A 19,370-nucleotide genomic window follows, 5' to 3' on the forward strand; every position below is an offset into this window, starting at 1 on the left:
CCTTGACCTGCCTGCAGCCCAGCGCTGGGGGTCAGAGGTGGGCTCTGGAGTCTGTGGAGTGGGGACTAAGGCTTTCTAGTGAGCGAGGAGGCTGTGAGGCAGTGTCAGTGAAAAACAGGGCTGCCCTATCAGGGAACAAAGGAGGCTGCAGCCACCAAGCCATCGCCTTACAGCGGCCCAAAGATGAGCCCTGGGGGAACTCAGAAAGGAATCAGGATGCCCGCCACCTAGCGGTCAGCGGCTGTAATGCCCCCACTTCAACCCCAGGCCCCCAGGAGACTCAGGATGAGAAAGCAAAGGATGCCAGCCCCAGAGAGCTGAGGTGCACGTCGCAGCAATGATTTCAGTAAGCTCCAACCTTTGTATCTTCCCATACATAGCAAAGCACTAAATTCCCTAGCTTGAGATGTCTGGTTTTCTTTCATTTACAGTCATCTTTGGATGTTCTGACTCCTTGGTTTTTGTTGCAGAAACTCCTACAGATCCTGGCTCCTCCCTCACCTCTTCAGAGAAGTGAGAGGCTGTGTTCTGGCTTAAGTCCCCAGGAAGTCCTTCAGATAAAACAGAGCTCTCAACTTTTAGGGTGTGCATTTTTTTTTTCAGTCAATGGTGGGAAAGGTACTCTTAGGCCCCTGAAAGGGCTGACGTAGTTTTGCAGCCAGAGAGATGGCAGGGAGCGGGCAGTGTGAATGGCAGCTGGAGAGGCTGGAATCCAGGGAAGAAGCTGCTGAAGACCTTTAGGCAGAGGAGGAAGGATGGAAGGACAAGTGTCCAGGTAGAGGAGGACGCCACTGAGCAGGCTGTTTCTGGACCCGGATGGTGGGCTGACACCATCAGCATCAGGGAGCAGAGTTAGCGGGTAAAGGAGGCATGCCCCGGGCATCAGCGGCACGCGGTGAGGACTTTGCACTGGAGGTGGAGGGATGGGGGCAGGGGTGGCAGGTGCCAGGGCTTGTCAGCAGCAGGGACAGGGAGGGAAGGGAAGATGGACTTTTGGTCATGTTGCCTGGGAGACGGCTTGGAGGAGATGCGGAGGAGGAGTCCGCTGGGTGTTTGGAGCACAGATGCCTGGATGACAAGTCTACTTTAGGGAATCAGCAGCTTAGAAATGGTGACTGATCCGGGGCTGGGGTTGGAGGGAGAAGCAGCTTAAGACTGGGCCTGGGGGGCGTCACCATTTGAGAGAAGAAGATGAAGAGAGAGAGAGAAGGGAGCTCCTGCCATCCTTGGACAGTGGGCAGGGTGGGCTGAGAGCACAGCGGGCAGGGGACAGCCCGAGATGGAGCCACCCCTCTGCCTCTGGCTCAGCAGGTGTGTGAGTGCAGGTGCCTCTGGAGGTTTGGGGGTGGAAAGTTGGTGATGGCTTCCACTTTCTCCGTGGAGAAAAAGGGAAAGCCATCTGCTAAGAGAAGAGGAAAATAAGGAGCATGGGCATATCAGAGTGGAAAGGCCATTGCGGAAGGAAGGCAGGCAGGCAGAGAGAGAGGGAGGGAGAGGGTGTGGGAAGCAGGGAAGAAGGAACTTGCAGGGCTCTGAAGAGTCCACTTGAGATGAGGAATTGTAATTTTGTATGGATCCTAATATGCCCTGTTGGGTGACTTCTCTCCAGCAGTGCTCAGTCGCCTGGTGAGAGCAAATTCTAAAAGCAATCCAGATGGAAGAGCCCCATCCTACACCGCCGCTGGTCCACAGCAGGAAGGGCCCTTAGATTTGTGAAGGCTGATGACAGCACTCCCTCGGGACAGGAGGGCAAGTACTCAGGGCACAATTAGAAATGCGTGCACAAGCTCTATTTGCTGGAGGGCCCGCGATCAGGCCGGACCTTCTCAGACTGACAGGGTGACTGAGTCAGGGAAGGTATAAAGAAGGGAAAGGCGTGTGCGCACTCTGCCGGGCAGCAGAGTTCCAGCCCTGCACCTTGGCGTGTGTGCATGTGCGTGGGTGTGAATATTAGAGTTACACAAATCATCAAAAGCTCCAAGAGAGGTGTGGCGTTCCCACTAAGGCTCAGCAGGTTAAGAACCCAACCAGTATCCATGAGGATGTGGGTTCAATCCCTGGCCTCACTCAGTGGGTTAAGGATCCAGCATTGCCACAAGCTGCGGCGTAGGTCACAGATGGGGCTAGGATCCGGCGTTGCTGTGGCTGTGACTCCCATGTGACCCCTAGTCTGGGAACTTCCATATGCCATGGGTCCAGTCCTAAAAAGAAAAAAAAAAAAAAAAACTAACTCTTCAAAACAAATCCGCTGCTCCAATGAGCATGCTGTCAACATTCCCAGCCTTTGCTTTCTCAACGCAGGTACCCAGAGCAGGAAAAGGCCCCTTCCTGCCAGGGGCCTGCTGCGTAAGGTCAGCAACATAAGAATGGCTGCTGTGCTTAAAAAGGAGGAGGAGGCGAAGAAGAAGAAAAAACAAGAACAGAAGGATGAGACGCAACGAAGCCTGCATGTGGCCAGCAGGACCTAAAATACTATCCGGACTCGATAGGAAAAGTTTGACTCACACGGTTATAATGACACACGCATGATGTTGTGGGCGCTCGCTGGACATCTTAGAAACTGGTCAGTGTCCGGGAGAGACAACCTCATTATCCTTTCAGTGGTCACGTGATCCCCGCCCACCCTCCCAACCCCCCCAGGAGCTGACTTCACACCACTCTGAATGCCTCTCACTATTAGCGCTAACACGGTGAAAATGCTTCTCTGCTCAGGATGCTTCTTCCATAGTTTGGTCTATTTCCTCTAAATAAGTCCTCGAAAATGGAAATGACCACACCAAGGGCCATGGTCTCCTTATGGCCCCTCCTAGAGCCTGACAAACTGCTCTCTGAAATACCTGCAACAGCTGAAACTGCCCCTGGCAACATCTGGCATTAGCTTTTCTTCAAAGGTCTGGATAATCTGGGCATTGTTTCAAGAGCTACAACTGGCAGTTTTATGATGGGGTTTCAGCCCCTTAAAACCCCCACCACTGATTCTCCATGAGCTTATCAGAAAAGTGAATGTTTGTTTCTTTTTTAGGGCTGCCACTGAGACACATGCAAGTTCCCAGGCTAGGGGTCAAGTCTGAGCTGCATCTGCGACCTACACCGCAGCTTGTGGCAATTCTTTAACCCACTGAGGGAGGCCAGGGATGGAACCCAAATCCTCACAGACACTACATCAGGTTCTTAATCTGCTGAGCTACAACGGGAACTCCCCAAAAAAGAGCATATTGAGCTGGAATCCAAACAGCTTCCCCTCTGGGAAGCTAATTTAAAGCTTTTAGCCTTGGTTATTGGTTTACATTTCCGGCTCCATCTCCAGTCCCACCCATCTCATGCTCGCTATGCTGTTACACCCTGGTAGTTTTTTCCTTCAAAAACATGAACTTGGATAGGAAAGATATGAATGCAATTGAAACAGAGACAATTGCTTCAGTCCCCTGCAGGCTCACTGTTTGCCGGTACCACACCTGATCTCATCACCAATTTAGGCTACTTGTCGAACTCCCAAGGGTGCCAGGTGGACAACCTCTTGTTCTAAATCAAGTTTCTCGAGGTTCAAAGTGAACAAGCTGGCTGACCCTACAGAACAGTGTCTGATACCAGGTCAGTCTTCAGCAAGTATCTGGTGAATGGGTGAATGAATGGATGAATAGATGGATGGATGAATGGATAGGTAGATGGATAGACAGACAGACAGATAGATATGGGGGAAAAAAGAATTAAGAATTAAGAAAGCAAACAGAGTGGGATGGACCAGGAGTTTGGGGTTAGTAGATGCAAACTATTACATTTAGAATGGATAAGCAATGAGGTCCTGCTGTACAGCACAGGGAACCACATCTAATCACTTGTGATGGAACATGATGGAAGGAAGATAATATGAAAAAAAGAATCATATATATATGACTGAGTCACTTTGCTATACAGCAGGAATTGACACAACACTGTAAATCAACTATACTTTAAAAATAAAAATTTTTTAAAAAGAAAGAAAACTTGGAAGTAACTTCCCTGATAGCTGCTGTAAAGAGGAGCTCACCACATATACATTCATATTCATATAAACATTGCTTTTCACCTTGTCTATCAAAGTGTAATCAATCTAGAGTTTTCCTTCGCTTTTTATGCTTCATGGGACTGCCCAAACCGCCCCCAGGCGGCCTACTTCACTGGAACCCCCAGGGCTTGGCCCAGAGGTCACCGGGTCCCTGTCCCACCAGGGTCACCTCCCTGCCTTTCCCCCCCGCGACACGGCCAGGAAGGGCAAACACTCACACCATGAGGAAGACGCCCCCGGTGTTGGAGATGAAGCCTCGTCCGGTTGGGCTGGCGTTCTGGTCGTAGCCGTATGTGCCACACAGCAAGCCCAGGGAGTAAAAAGTCGCTATGAGGGTCAGCAAACAGCACGCAACCAAGCAGCCCAGCCACCTGGTGGGGCAAGCACGGTGTTAGCAAACGTAAGAGGTGACATCCTCACGACACTAAAGCTGTCGGACCCGGGTGAGAACAGCTGGGTACCCCTCGGCAATCAGGTATCAGATCCCTCCGTTAATTCCCCAGAGGGGGACAGTGCTGTGAAAAGACCCCTTTCCACCTCGCGTTCGCCGGTCCAACCAAGGCGAAGTTTACCTTGGTTCTGCCGGACTCTCAGCGGCCATGGGGTTACTGTTTCCTTCCTTGGCTTTACTTCCATGGGGCCCAGAAGCAAGGCTACTGAGGACCATACCCCTCAAGACTTTACATCTTTTCACGGTCCCTGATGCTGTAAGTACGTATTATAGTGATGATGAGATGCGGACAGTCTATGACTAGACCAAAGATAAAGAAATAGGGGGGTCTTCCCCCCAGTCTTTCTTTAAATTGTTCTGCGGTTGCAGGAATATTTGGGAAGCGCGGAGAGAATGGTGTTCTTTCCTGAGCCAGAAACGCTCTGTGTAATGAGCGCACTGAATATTTTAGAATTTTAGGAGTGTCCTAAATCAAATGCCTGCAGAATGCAAGTCTCGAATTTGGAAAGGTCCTGAGAGCTGTTTTAGGATAATGGATCCTCAATTAAGTCTTACATTCCCGGAACGGGCATCAACCTTTTCCAGCAACCGAGGAGCATTCAAGGGTGGAAATGCTCTCCAGCCTCTAAAACGGTAAAAATGAAAAAGCCAACCAACCAACCAACCAAACAAACAAAAGAATTTACTTCTGCAACAAAAGCTGTCACTACAGCCTTTCATTCAATTAAGAACAAATTTGATAATTATAATAATAGCCACCAGCACCCATCCTGTGAGGTTTTGTTCCAGGCACCGAAGACACAAAATTAAATAAGCCATGGAACCTGGCCTTGGACAGTGAATGCATGCCTCATCGAGCTTCCTGAAATTTCTTTTAAAAATACTCTTAAGAGCCTGAGGGCAGGGAGGTGGGTGGAAGGAAGGGGGAGCTGGCTTGTCAGCAGGTCACTGTACCATCCCTTCCCTCTGTGAGACCCTGACCTCTATGAAGCTGTAACTTCATTGAGAAAGGGTCTGTCCTAGGTTTGTCCTGACACCTGTTGGGGTGGCCAAGCCACTGAGGAGGAAACAGCTTGCTGACTACAGATGGATGCTTAAGGGCAAGGTTAGGTGGGGTTCTGGAAAACCCACCTCTGCAAAGCTGTCGTCAGCTTTAAATACGTCACTTTACCTCCCTGAGCTCAATGTCCTTGTCTATGAAACGGTCTTCTAGGCAGAACCCGAGCCGGGAGGGGGGGTTGTATTAAAAGAGATCCATGCGGTCAGCATGTGGTAGGCATATCGTGACTCTTTCCTAAAGGCGAGCGACTATTGTTATTACTTTATTCTTTAGCCTGGGTTCTTGCATAATACATAACCCAAGTAGGAACGGAAGTCTCTGGAACTTTCGTGGGTCTGGGCAGTAGGTGCAGCTCCTGTGGGCGGGCGTGGGGCGGAGCCTTTCAGAGCGGAGCGTGCATCTTACACGCCCCTGGAAATACCTGAGCCTCCACATCTCCCCATCCCTTGCCCTCTTATCTGAGGGGACCAGCCTCCTCTCCCAGAGCCAGACCCTACCATTAGCGTTTTTCTAAAGAGCAAACGGCTGGGAAGGACAGCCGCTTCAGACCACTTGCTGGTTCCAAGGATGCTCTTTCTGTAAGAACCCACTTCTCTATATATTTATTTTATAACAAAAAAGAAAAAAATACTATCCAAATACCTTAATTCTTTTTACACTTTAAAATCCTGATACGCGCCTTCGATAATTATAATCAAGATTCCGGAAGCCACTAAAGACATCAAAATTGTAAAGTATTGACCATTTGGCTCAAGAATGCCCAGTCCTCAATTTTTTTTTTGAGGGGGGCTGTGCTGTACCCGTGGCATATGGAAGTTCCCAGGCTCGGGGTCAAACTGAAGCTACAGCTGCTGGCCTACACCACAGCCACAGCAATGAGGGATCGGAGCCACGTCTGCGACCTACACCACAGCTCACGGCAACACCGGATCCTTAACCCACTGAGCAAGACAAGGGATCGAACCCGTGTCCTCATGGATACTAGTTGGATTCGTTACCACTGAGCTACGACAGGAACTCCCCTCTTCAGTTTCTTAAATAAACATAAACCAGAGTGAACATGGAACACATTATGATGTCTTTGTACAATCTCCTCTCATAAGATCATTCTGGCTAAAATGTCAGATTTTTACCCTATTGCACTGCAAGTTTCACTCTCCTAGGGGACCTGCTCGGAGGAGGAGGCACTCACCTGTATAGATCATATTCCTCCAACACACGTAAATAGCGGTGGATGTAATCTTCCGCTTTCTTAAGGTAGCTAGTGAAATACGACAGCCTGTCCCGAATAGGAAACTCCTGGCTCGCAGTTTCGATATTTGAACCAATGGAATTCAAGGCCCTTTTGACATCTGGAAACAAAAGATGGCTCAGTTATGCATTTTCAAACCTAGAGGAAACAGGAACTGTGTTTTGGAACTCAACTGAAAAGCGTGAACCCTTTTTGGTTTTTTCCATGTTATGTATGTGTGTTCAAAGCATGAAAAAGTTCTAGAACAAGCATGAATGTAGCCAAGGCCATCGGAAAGCAATTACTTAACAAAACAGCAAGCTTATGAGAGCTGACCTTAATGACATGGTGCTGAAATCAAGCCAGAGTTTTCTTCTACTTACTTCACTAAAAAAAAAAAAAAAGTATCAAGTGATTAAAATGTACTGAGTGCTTACCACGGGCCAGGCATATTTTGTAAATGTTAACGCTTTTCTTAGTCCCATTTCACTCGCTGAGGCTCAGGGGGTTAAATCACCTGCCCACCTGTCTGTTTTTCAGAAAGCACTAGAAGGGGGATGAAAAAACTCGGGTTGATCTAATTGTTAAGCTTCTGTGAAGCGATTTTGGAAAAACAATTTCATAGTATAATAATTCTTCCATCTACAGAATGGCACTTGGGAACACACTAATTTTCCAGGACCAAGTTTTTGAACAAGGGGCCCCAGGTGACATTTTTGTCAACATTTTATTTGATTCAAAAAAAATGGAGACATGGTCAAGTCCATCTGTGTCTCTTACATGCAAAAAAGCAACCGTATTCCCAGCGGTCAACTTGTTCCTGTTAATATCCATCCTGATCTTTCAGAGAGGAGCTAAGTTCCAGTTTTCTGCAAAGTATTCCTCTGTCATGTCAGGTCCAGGGATCAAAGCCACCAGGGATGGGGGCTGTCACCTGGTCCGACACTCACACAAGATCGGAAGGTGGCTTTATCCACAGGGGTTCTTGACGGGGACATACTAAAAACATATGAATCAGTTCCAAGTCCCCTGAGCCGGAAAAGCAGATCAATGTCTTTGCAGCAACAGGAACAAGGTGGGCCGTCCTCACACCAGGACCCCAGGGTCCCTGTGGAATTTCGGGGACGTGGCAACACGGTCCACAGGGAAATTACACAACCACCGTGGGAATCTTTTTCAAAGTCGGTGGTTCACATCGGTATGAAAGTTCGAGAGCTCAGAGGAGAAGCACTCACAGTGGCTCAATGGCTTCTGTGCATCCTGCGCGGGCTGATCTGCAAGTCTGCTCTTGAACCCTGGGGTTTCTGGGAGTTTGAGAGACGTGGTCTGGAGACGCCCCCTCTCAACTCAGAATCCAGCCCCTTCTGCTTCTCGGGCTGTGCTGCCTTCCCCAAGCCTAGAGCCTGGGTGACTCTGTACGGCAAATACCCTCTTTGGGCCTCTGTTGGGAGGTTGCTTCCTCCAGGAAGCCTTCTGCTGCCCACTCCTCACCTCCGATGCCTTGGCCACCCCTGACCACGTTGGCAGAGGGTGATAAAGGACACCTCTATAACATGCCCCGCTGAAGGCTGGGCAAGGACAGGCCTTCCTCATCTCCCATCCCCAGAGCCCAGCAGCGCCTGGCACACGGCAGGCACTCCAACCAAATATGCGTGCTGGGTAGGAAGGAGGGCTCACGACAGGGGAGCCAAGGGTTATCTGTTTTGAAGGACATGAAGATTAGCGCTGGGTCTTTGGCCTCGTGGCACTCGCTCGGATTTGGGAAAACTCTGGCTTGTGACCGGGTAATGAAACTGTGTATAGCGGGCCTCGCTCACGCAAACCGCACGCCTCGCTTGGCCAGACTTACAAGGGTGGGCTGCAGGTATTTGGCAGAAGAGGTCCAGAAAGGGGCAACAAAAAACAGTAAACACAGAGATTAGCAGACAGGAGGCAATCAGAGGCACAGTGTGGGTCTGCCCTCAGAGGCTGGCCTAGGAAAGCGTGAACTTTGTGTGTGGTATCTTCATATTTTAAAGCAGCATCTTAGATTAAACAGAAGGGAACCCACAAAATAGCCACATTTCATGTAGTAGGACAAAATCCCTTTTATCCAAAGTCGTAATGGGTTGAAAGAACATTTTTTGGGGGAAAAAAATCAAATGCCTGTAAAACAATATTTTTCAACCAGTCAACAGATAAAAAGAAGCAGTGATAAGATGACTTAAAAAGAGAGAGAAAGAGAGAAGACAGTCTTACATAGTGTGACCTGGAGGTTGGCACTTGCCATCCGCCTCTACACGGACTGAATCATGAGCCACTGCAGGGGCCGGCCCTCAACACCCCCTGAAAGGAGCTCAGGGAGGAGACCAGGAGGGAGGCGCTCTGTGCTCTGGGAAAACTGGCAGAATAGGTGTTCAAGCAGTGAAGACATTTTCAGGAGAAGATTTGCTGAGCCCAATTCTTGCATCTCCTCGTAGCGAGACGAGCACTAAAATCCTTCCATGGTAACTGCTCCTAGAGACCAGCAGTGACCTTCACGAGACCAGCAGCGACCTTCTGCAACATGTGTGCTCGGGTGCATGGACCTCCCCCTCCACCAAAATCATACATTTACCGACATCCCTCTTACCTCTTTGGGGCGGTATTTCAGAGCTATCTGAAATGCTGCGTCCCGGGCTAGAGTCCTCATTTTGCCGCAAATCAAACGTAACTCAGAACTCTCACATTGTGCTTTTTTTTTTTTTTTTTTTTAAATCGACGACAGCATCAAAGGTGTCTTCTCTTAGCAAACACTCCTGGTTTCTTCCCAATTCCTGCACAAAGATCTGCCTACCCTGCATTCTTTCTCTGTACATTCACCCCAGAAACCATAACCTGAATTCAACATTGATTCGGTTCATTTGAGACCAGGGGGACTCTCTCAACATCAGCTCAGCTTCTCCAAGATTGTAAGCAACCTTAAGACCCTAAAGTAGCATTACATCGGCATCAGAAGGTCACAGCACATTTTCCTAAAGAGACAAATAAGTCCCTATACGGAGTATATTTTTTTTAAAAAAAGACATTTTAAGTTACATTAGAAAATAAAGTAAATTTACAGGGAACACAATCAAAATGGGACCCTCAAACTGTAAACACTGGCTGTGGTTGGCCCTGATTTCTCCTGATGTAGGAAGCCTGGCCATCGCACTGTGGCCCTTGGCCAGGCCACTTCTGGCCAGCGGGGGCAGGTTAATCAGTGTGTAACGGGATTATAATGTTTACAAATCCACCTCACTTGGTGAAGGCAGTATAATATCTGTTTGGTTGCTAAGGTTTCAGTGAGAGAATATCTTTTTTAAGATGGAAAAAGAACAATACCATTCTTTGGAGTTTTTTTTTTTTTTGTTTTTTCGTTTGTTTGTTTGTTTTGCTTTTTAGGGTCACACCTGCAGCATATGGAAGTTCTCAGACCAGAGGCTGAATCAGAGCTACAGCTGCCGGCCTACATTACAGCCACAGCAACTTGGGATCTGAGCCAGGTCTGCCACCTACACCACAGCTGACGGCAACGCCAGAGCCTTAGCCCACTGAGTGAGGTCAGGGATCGAACCCGCATCCTCATGGATCCTAGTTGGGTTCATTACTGCTAAGCCACGAAAGGAACTCCCCAATAATACCATTCTTTTTTTAGGGCCGCACCCATGGCATGTGGAGGTTCCCAGGCTAGGGGTCAAATCGGAGTTGCAGCTGCCAGCCTTCACCACAGCCACAGCAACGCAGGATCCAAGCCACATCTGCAACCTACACCACAGCTTGTGGCAACACCAGATCCTTAACCCACTGAGCGAGGCCAGGGATCGAACCCGAATCCTCACAGATCCTAGTTGGTTTCATTACCACTGAGCCATGATGGAAACTCCCAACAATACCATTCTTAACAATGCATTTCTTTGTGCTAAGCAGCCAACCCTTAATGAGGAGAGATACCAAATGGCTTGGGAATCTCACCTGCTATGATGTTCACAGTTTCATTTTGCACTCTCTCAGGTATGGTATAAAGATAATTATAGCCCTAAAAAATAGTTCAAAGTAAATTGATATACATAATAAGTCAAGAGCAATTCACTAGTATTCTCTCTCTCTCTCTTTTTTTTTTTGTCTTGTTAGGGCCGAACCCACGGCATATGGACGTTCCCAGGCTAGGGGTCAAATCAGAGTTGCAGCCACTGGCCTACACCACAGCCACAGCAACGCCAGATCTGAGCCACATGTGCAACCTACACCACAGCTCACAGCACTGCTGGATCCTTAACCCGCTGAGTGAGGCCATGGATCAAACCCACATCCTCATGGATATAAGTCAGATTTGTTACCACTGAGTCACAAAAGGAACTCCCACTAGTATTCATTTTTTCACTTAGGCTGGAGTAGAGAAGCAAATAAAAATGTAACATTCATCTTAAAACCTGAAATGGTCATGATATGGTCATTAAAAATCTAAAAAAAAATATTCCCCTTTAAAGAGGACTTTTTAAAAATTGTATCCATTCTTGGAGTTCCCTGGTGGCTCGGTGGGTTAATGATCTGGTGTGGTCACTGTTGTGGCTTGAGTTCAATCTCTGGCCCAGGAACTTCCACAGGCTACAGGTGGAACCCAAAACAAAGAAACAAACAAATAAATTGTACCCATTCAAAAGCATGTTTTAAAAAGTTTTTTTTTTTTTTTTTTTGCTTTTTAGGGCTGCACCAGAGGCACAAGGAGGTTCCCATACTAGGGGTCCAATCAGAGCTATGGCCGCCAGCCTACACCACAGCCACAGCAACTTGAAATCCAAGCTGTGTCTGCGACCTACACCACATCTCATGGCAACACTGGATCCTTAACCCACGGATCGAGGCCAGGGATTGAACTTGGGTCCTCATGGATTATCAGTCAGATTCGTTTCTACTGAGCCACAACGGGAACTCTTGTTTAAGAAGTTTTTAATGTTTAACTTTTTTTGTCTTTTTAGGGCTGCACCCGAGACATACAGAAGTTCCCAGGCTAGGGGTCAAATTGGAGCTGTAGCTGCCAGCCTACACCACAGTCACAGCAACTCAAGATCCTTAATCCACTGAGCAAGGCCAGGGATCAAACCATGTCCTCGTGGATACTAGTGGGGTTCATTAACCGCTGAGCCACGACAGGAACTCCCTAATAGTTAACGTTTAATGCATGTTAAAAGTTTACCTGGATCTATACCAGTGTTTCTCAACTGGGGGCAATTTTGTCCCCAAGGAGACATCTGGCAATGTCTGGAGACATTTCGGTTATCACAACTGTGGGGTGCTATTGGTATTGTGTGGGCACAGGCCAGGAGTGCAAATAAATCTCCAACAGTGCATAGGACAGTGCCTACAACAAAGAATCACCCAGCCCAAACTGTGCTTTGGCTGAGAAACTCTGATCTGTACAATACCCTACGTGCAGATACAAAGTGAATTTCTAAAAATAGAATCTCACTTTCGACTGCAATTACACAATAAAATTGGAGATCTAGTCTCATAGAAAATAATAATGTCCTAAACCACAACTTACAAAGAATACAAATTGTAGTGGGGCTAAAATGAACACCTGAACCACCACACCACGCTAGATCGCTTTGGGGCTAAATCCAGGACAGGAAAATGTCATTATTTCCAAGCAACTCAACTAAAGAGCCCGCCTTTCTTCTGGGAGGGGTTTAATTTGTGTCTCTTAACCATCTGCTGGTGTACTGGGGGGACCATATAATGATGACAGCCTCTGATGAACTTGAAGCTGTCCCCTTAAAATGCATGTGTGGAAATCCTAGCCCCCTAAGCCACGTTATTGGGAGGTGGGGCCTTTGGGAGGCTGTGAAGTCATGAGAGTGGGGCCTTCATGAATGGGATTAGAGTCCTTTGAAAAGGGACCTCTGAGAGCTCTCTCCCACGTGATACAATGAGAAAAAGGTTACCTGTAACCAGGAAGGGGTCCCCAGCTATGCTAGCAACCTGATCTTGGACTTCTGGCCACCAGAAGTGTGGGAGCACGTGTCTGATGTTTATACACCACCTAGTCTACGACTGCTTATCGCAGTCCAATCTAAGGCACAGGCTTTTTCTAACTTTGGATCACCGGTGCCTGCAAGTTTGACATTGGTGCCATAAAAGGAACACCCGTGACTTCTGTTTCCTCGCCAGAGCTTGTGCTGGTTCGGGTGCAACTCACCCCTCCTACTTTACCTGTGTTTGGACGTGCGGAGGGTACCCCCATCATAAGAGGTTTCACGGCTGGAAGGGGCCTCTGCTTCCATTCCTTCAGGTCACCAAGCAGGTGACATGAGAGTGCAAAGACCAAGACTCTCTCATGACTTGTTTTAGGGGACGATGACTTTGTCAGTATGTGTCGGTGAGTGTTTAATAGCTACTTGATGACTTTCTAGCACCCATGCTCAAAGACGGAGTCAAGAATAAAACAATTCTTTCCCCCTGCGGTTACTGGAGAAATCACAGTATTCTAGATCAGTGTGCTCCCTGCCTTTTGCTGCTGTTGTTTAGGGTTTACAGTCTAAGAAGGACAACCAAGACATGAAAGCAATTGTCACAGTTAAGCGGAACTTAAAAAAGAATATTTGCAGTGTTGTAAGAATGTATTTAAAGGGACACCCAGGAAAGGCATCATTAAGAAAGTGATACATAAAACGTAACGTAGCTAGTCCCTAGGAGCCCAAGAAGCCAGGCAAAGGAGAAGGAGAAAGAAGGGGGTGTCGGGCAGAGCACACAGAATGGGCGCTTGCACAGAAGGGGCAAGAAACAAGATCACTGCGGCTGAGTCTCGAGCAGAGTGGGAGAGCCTCTATTATCAGAATCAGTGGGCGGTCAACACCAGACCCAGCAAACTCTGAGCCCCAGGAGGGTGAGATTATGTTTCTCTTTTCATCTTTTATGATCCTAGCTTGGTGCTTTGCATATAATAGATGCATAATAAAAACATACTTCCAGAGTTCCTGTCGTGGCTCAGTGGTGAACGAATCCAACTAGGAACCATGAGGTTGTGGGTTCGATCCCTGGCCTCGCTCAGTGGGTTAAGGATCCGGCGTTGCCGTGAACTGTGGTGTAGGTCGCAGACATGGCTCGGATGCGGCGTTGCTGTGGCTGTGGTGTAGGCTGGTGGCTACAGCGCTGGTTCGACCCCTAGCCTGGGAACCTCCATATGCCGCAGGTGCAGCCCTAGAAAAGGCAAAAAGACAATAATAAGAAGAAATAAATAAATAAAAATATTCTGCAATTGGTAGGAACAAAATTACCTGGAGGATAATACCTTTCCTCCTTCTTAGCAACCCCTCTCCAGAGTTTTGCAGCTTTTTTACTGTTACCTATTTTCTCACGTATTAGTCTATTCTTTAAAATAATCTAGGGAGGTCCGGTTGTGGTTCAGTGGTAATGAACCCGACTAGTATCCATGAGGATGCAGATTTGATCCCTGACCTCACTCAGTGGGTTAAGTATTCAGCGTTGCCGTGAGCTGTGGTGTAGGTCGAAGATGTGGGTAGGATCCTGCATTGCTGTGGCTGTGGTGTAGTCCAGTGGCTGTGGGGTAGGCCTGCAGCTGCAGCTCCGATTCGACCCCTAGCCTGCGAACTTCCAACACGTTGCAGGTGCGGCCCTAAAAGAAATGATGATACTAAAATAAAATAACCTAAAATAAGCTACTGTATTTTTTTTTTCAAAAAAAAACATACCTGGTGGGCCAGGGCGGTCAAATTTGTTCGAAGAACAGCAGTAAGATTATTAATATGCTCTTCCAAAGATGGGAGCTGAAATTTTATAAAAGAAAATATAAGGCAAGGTGGCTACCCTCCAAATTACCTGTCATAACAAAAGGAGTCATCTTACATCCAAGTCCCAGAGTCTCTATGTGATAGGATAGGATCTCAGTTTCTTTTTCTTTTTTTTTTTTTCGGTCTTTTTGCTATTTCTTGGGCTGCTCCCGCGGCACATGGAGGTTCCCAGGCTAGGGGTCTAATCGGAGCTGTAGCCACCGGCCTACGCCAGAGCCACAGCAACGCGGGATCCGAGCCGCGTCTCCAACCTACACCACAGCTCACGGCAACACCGGACCCTTAACCCACTGAGCAAGGGCAGGGACCGAACCCGCAACCTCATGGTTCCTAGTCGGATTCGTTAACCACTGTGCCACGACGGGAACGCCTCAGTTTCTTTTGAACAATAAAGTACTGAGGAAAACACATGTAGCTCAGAATAGACTTTCCACGTGCTAATTTTTAGATGTTTGAATGTCTCCTGTTACAGTCAGCTACAAAACGAGGGAAAGAAATTTTACACAGATTGAGTATGCGTGACCTTACAGTTTCAGGAACTGAATATTATCGACCACAGCGGCACGAAACCTTTTAAAAAACATGTTTAGGGAGTTCCCGTCGTGGCGCAGTGGTTAACGAATCCGACTAGGAACCATGAGGTTGCGGGTTCGGTCCCTGCCCTTGCTCAGTGGGTTAAAGATCTGGCGTTGCCGTGAGCTGTGGTGTAGGCTGCAGACGCGGCTCGGATCCCGCGTTGCTGTGGCTCTGGCGTAGGCTGGAGGCTGCAGCTCTGATTCGACCCCTAGCCTGGGAACCTCCATATGCCGCGGGAGCGGCCCAAGAAATAGAAGCAACAACAACAACAACAACAACAACAACAAAAACATGTTTAAAAGTAATAAGTCAGTGGTTATATGGGTGAGTGGTCTGGAATAAATTTCTCATTTACAGTGTTATAGATGGATTTAAAGTGTCCTATCTCAGAGTTCCCGCTGTGGCACAACTGGATCGGAGGCATCTCTGCAGAGCCAGGACCAAGGTTCAATCCCCCATCCCAGCAGAGTGGGTTCAAGGATCCGGCTGGTATAGGTCGCAACTGAGGCTCAGACAACTCCATGAGCAGCGGGGCAGCCAAAAAAAAAAAAAGTGTCCCATCTCTTATCAATACTGGGACAATTATCATGGGCCTCCTGAAACGATATACTGAGAAGGACACAATGTCACCTTTGTGACATCTCTGACAAATACTTGAAACTCAAATCGAATCAGGAGGGACTGTCAGACAAGCCTAAATTGAAAATCATTCTAGAAAACCAATGGCAGTCTTCAAAAATGTTAATATTACCAAAGAAAAAAGATTGGGAAGCGGTTCCAGATTCAAGAAGTTAAAGACACGGGACAACTAAAGACGTTGTGTACTCTAGATTGGACCTTAGGAAAAAAAATTTTTTTTAAACAGAATTTTTTAGAAACATCGGCCAAATTTGAATACAAACTGTGGATTAGATGGTGGGGCTGGGTCAATGTTATATGTCGCAATTTTGGTCATCACGACGGTTATGCAAAGTTAGGAAAAACCCTGAAATAATTAAGGTTAAAGGGGCATAATGCCTGCAACTTACCCCCAAATGACTGAGAAGATGCCTAGGGCTGTAGCACATACATGGTGGGATGAATAGGAGATGACAGACACATAGATAAGCGGATGAAATAATACGATTAAGCAAATGGAGCAAAATGTTGACAACTGATGGATCTGGGCGAGAGCTGCAGATGGGGGTTCCTTGTACAGAACTTGCAAGTTATCTTCGTGGTTTAACAGCACATCGAAATGAAAAGGTAGCCCCAAAAGCACATGATTTAAAACGGTTTAAATGCAAGTGTAGGTCCTAGGCTCTGAAAAGATGCTGAATGACAACAAAAGTGATTGTAGCAGAGCCAACACAGACGCTGAATGTGCTTTGGGTTAATTTTACTCAAGCGCATCAAGCTATATTAAAACACTGTTTTATATAAAGTATGATATGGACATATCTGTACTGATACATTAAAAATCGTGAGTAGATGTGATTATTTTATCTACGCCCCAGAACTTTATATATTTCGGTTGCTCCAAATTCTTTTATTTCTTCTAATCTTATTGAGAATAGGGGAAATTATATTATATTTAGGCATATGTATGAAGACACTAGGCCCATCACTTTAAAGTATATTTTAATTTTTAAAGGTCTACGAAAATGCATGCTGCTTCCTTTTTCCCTTTCAAAGCTCAATTCATCACATGCAGAGAACAAACTAGTGGAGGTGGAAAGGGAAGGGGGAGGGGCAACATCAGGGCTGTGGATTACGTGGTACAAACCATTACGCATAAAATAAACTACAAGTATCCATTGTGCAGCAGAGGAAGTATGGCCAATGGTTCATAAAAGGTACACTGAAACTGTCAAAATAAAGTTAAAATTAAAAAAAGAAAAAATCTGAAAAAAAAAAAGGCTGAATTCATTCTGATATGTTTCATCCAATCAATGGCAGAGAAGCCTCGAGAAGGGCCTCCCGTTCTTCCTGCCCCCCACCCCCGCCGCAGCCATCCCAGTGGGGTGACAGGGTATCCCACCTCTGAAGGCGGATGGAGGGTCCCAGCCCCAGGATACCTGATGGGTGAGCCCATGCTTAGCCCTCCCCAAGCTGTCCCAGTGACACTGCCCTGGCGCCAGGTCACGCTCGTCACCTGATCAGGATTGATGCTGACGTTCACAAGGCCTAGACTGCTCCTGATGTCATTACAGGTGGTTTGCACTGGATCCGCACGGCACGTGGAGTCAGAGAGGGTTTGCTCCAAGCCCCTTCTCACGTCACTCAGGTTGTGGCCAAGTTGTGTCAATGACTGTCTCGTGTCCGTTAAGTTAAGGTTCGCTTGGACCAGGGATTCTCTGAGCGTTTTCAATTCTGTAGGAACACAGCCCGCTTCAGAACAGAGGCTCCCACTAGGCTGGCAGATGGAAAAATCCCTTCTCATCTACAACAGTGCCCTAAAGGGACTGGAGATGAACTTGCAGTTGACCGTGAAAGGCAACCAGCTGCCAGGGCCAGTCTGAGAGGGGAACACAGGGGTGCTGCTGGCCTCCTCCACCTCTACAGCTACTTCAATCAGCTCAGCTTCCCCAGCTGGGGGCTCTTTCGAGTAAGTATGAACCCAGGAATGTGGCTGGAGCTTGAGGGAGCAGCAGCCACGGGAAGAGGGGTGGCTGGCCCTAGCCTTGCCCGGCCTTAAAGAGGTCAGCTCAGACAAGCTAGCATCTTCAATCCCAAGCAGTTTCAACTCACATACAAACTGATCACCCGGCAGATTTCAGCCCTGAATATTCCAAGAGCTGGAATTAGACACGGCAACAGTTAAGATCACAAGTTGGGATGCAGGCAAGTCTAGGTACAGATCTCAGCTTTGCTACCTGCTGGGTAACTGGATGCCGGTTCCCGAACATTCTTTCGGCAATTTCCCCATCTGCAAATGGTGACACCACCACAGAATGTGGGGATCAGAATGACCAGATGGAAATTCCTCAATGGCAGTGAGTCCACCTGTTTTATTGTGGAAGCCCCATGGCCTAGGACTGTGTAGAACATTCTTCGACTAGGAAAACCCTCATAATTGTCTGCTCCCCTGACTTCTCTGGGATATAGAAACCCATATTCATGACTAGGGAGGTGGCAAACGACAGCTCTTTTCTACAGTGACTTAAAATCAGAGCAGTACATAAATACAATAAAATTTTTAAAAAAATCACAGCAGTAAAAGATGTGAAATTGAAATTAGAGCTCATTGCTTTTCTTCTAAGCAAATAAGTCTTCTAGGCTCACAAAACAGATGGCAGGACATCAGGCCACAACTGGGTGTTGCTAGGAAAAATGTGAAAGCCCTTCAAGCCTGGTTTCCCTAATCTTCCCTGCAACTGAATAAAACTCAGGGCTAAAACCACACGCACACACGCACACACACACACACTTTCATGGCCAACAGTAGTGTGAGGTCTCACCTCAGTTCTTCTACTCCGTTAGAGCACCTGTGGCAAACTCATCTCTTGGGACCTTGCTTTGCTCATCTGTAAATTAGGAAGTGACTGGGTCGTCTCCTGGTTGCTAGGAGAGTCTGTGATTCTAGACTGTGCCTTAGCAGGTTTGCTGCTAGAGATGGCACTACCCATATCAATCAAGATGGCACACCAACCTAGCTTTGAGGACTTACTCTGAGCCCCAGGAGGTTTCCAGAATTGGACTATCCAACCCTCCTTTCCAGATTCTATCACCTTATCTGAAAAGAAAAATCGTAGAGTCCTCTTCAAATAATCTCTTCTCTTGAATTTTGGTCCGGTCATATCGTACCAATAGTTGAGACTACGCTAATCATGAAGACTTTATTAAAGAGTCTCTCTGGGCCTCAGATTCTCCTCTTTTCCACTCACCTCCTAGGATTATCAGCAAAGCGTGGAGCTAGTACCCAGCTCATGCTAGAGGCTCGATAAATATCAACCATAGGGAAATGAGAAGCAAAGAATACAGCTACATCCAGAACCACATAACAGAACGCAAAAGAGCCTCCCCGAATAGAACTCACATCACACCTCACAGTTTAAATTCTGTGGTTTAATCTCTCATAGCCCCTTCCACTTGGACTTCAAGGTAAGTTATACTAAGGCAAGAAATATTGGATTGTGATGATCATTGTACAACTCCAGGTGTGATAAACTCATTGAGCAATGAAAAAAAAAAGGCAAGAAATAAACAACAACAATAAA

General features: G+C 47.2%; 1 protein-coding gene across 1 annotated transcript in view; it reads right to left on the reverse strand.

The window, feature by feature from the left end:
* Positions 1 to 19,370, reverse strand: part of PROM1 (prominin 1) — a 97,576-nt gene that overhangs the window by 19,680 nt on the left and 58,526 nt on the right. Inside the window, 5 exon segments of the mRNA XM_047798705.1 lie at positions 4,264 to 4,416; positions 6,749 to 6,908; positions 10,760 to 10,823; positions 14,497 to 14,571; positions 17,306 to 17,523. Coding sequence (XP_047654661.1) covers positions 4,264 to 4,416; positions 6,749 to 6,908; positions 10,760 to 10,823; positions 14,497 to 14,571; positions 17,306 to 17,523 — 670 coding nt within the window.

The sequence above is a fragment of the Phacochoerus africanus genome, chromosome 10 (genome assembly GCF_016906955.1).
Source record: "Phacochoerus africanus isolate WHEZ1 chromosome 10, ROS_Pafr_v1, whole genome shotgun sequence".
NCBI lineage: Eukaryota > Metazoa > Chordata > Mammalia > Artiodactyla > Suidae > Phacochoerus > Phacochoerus africanus.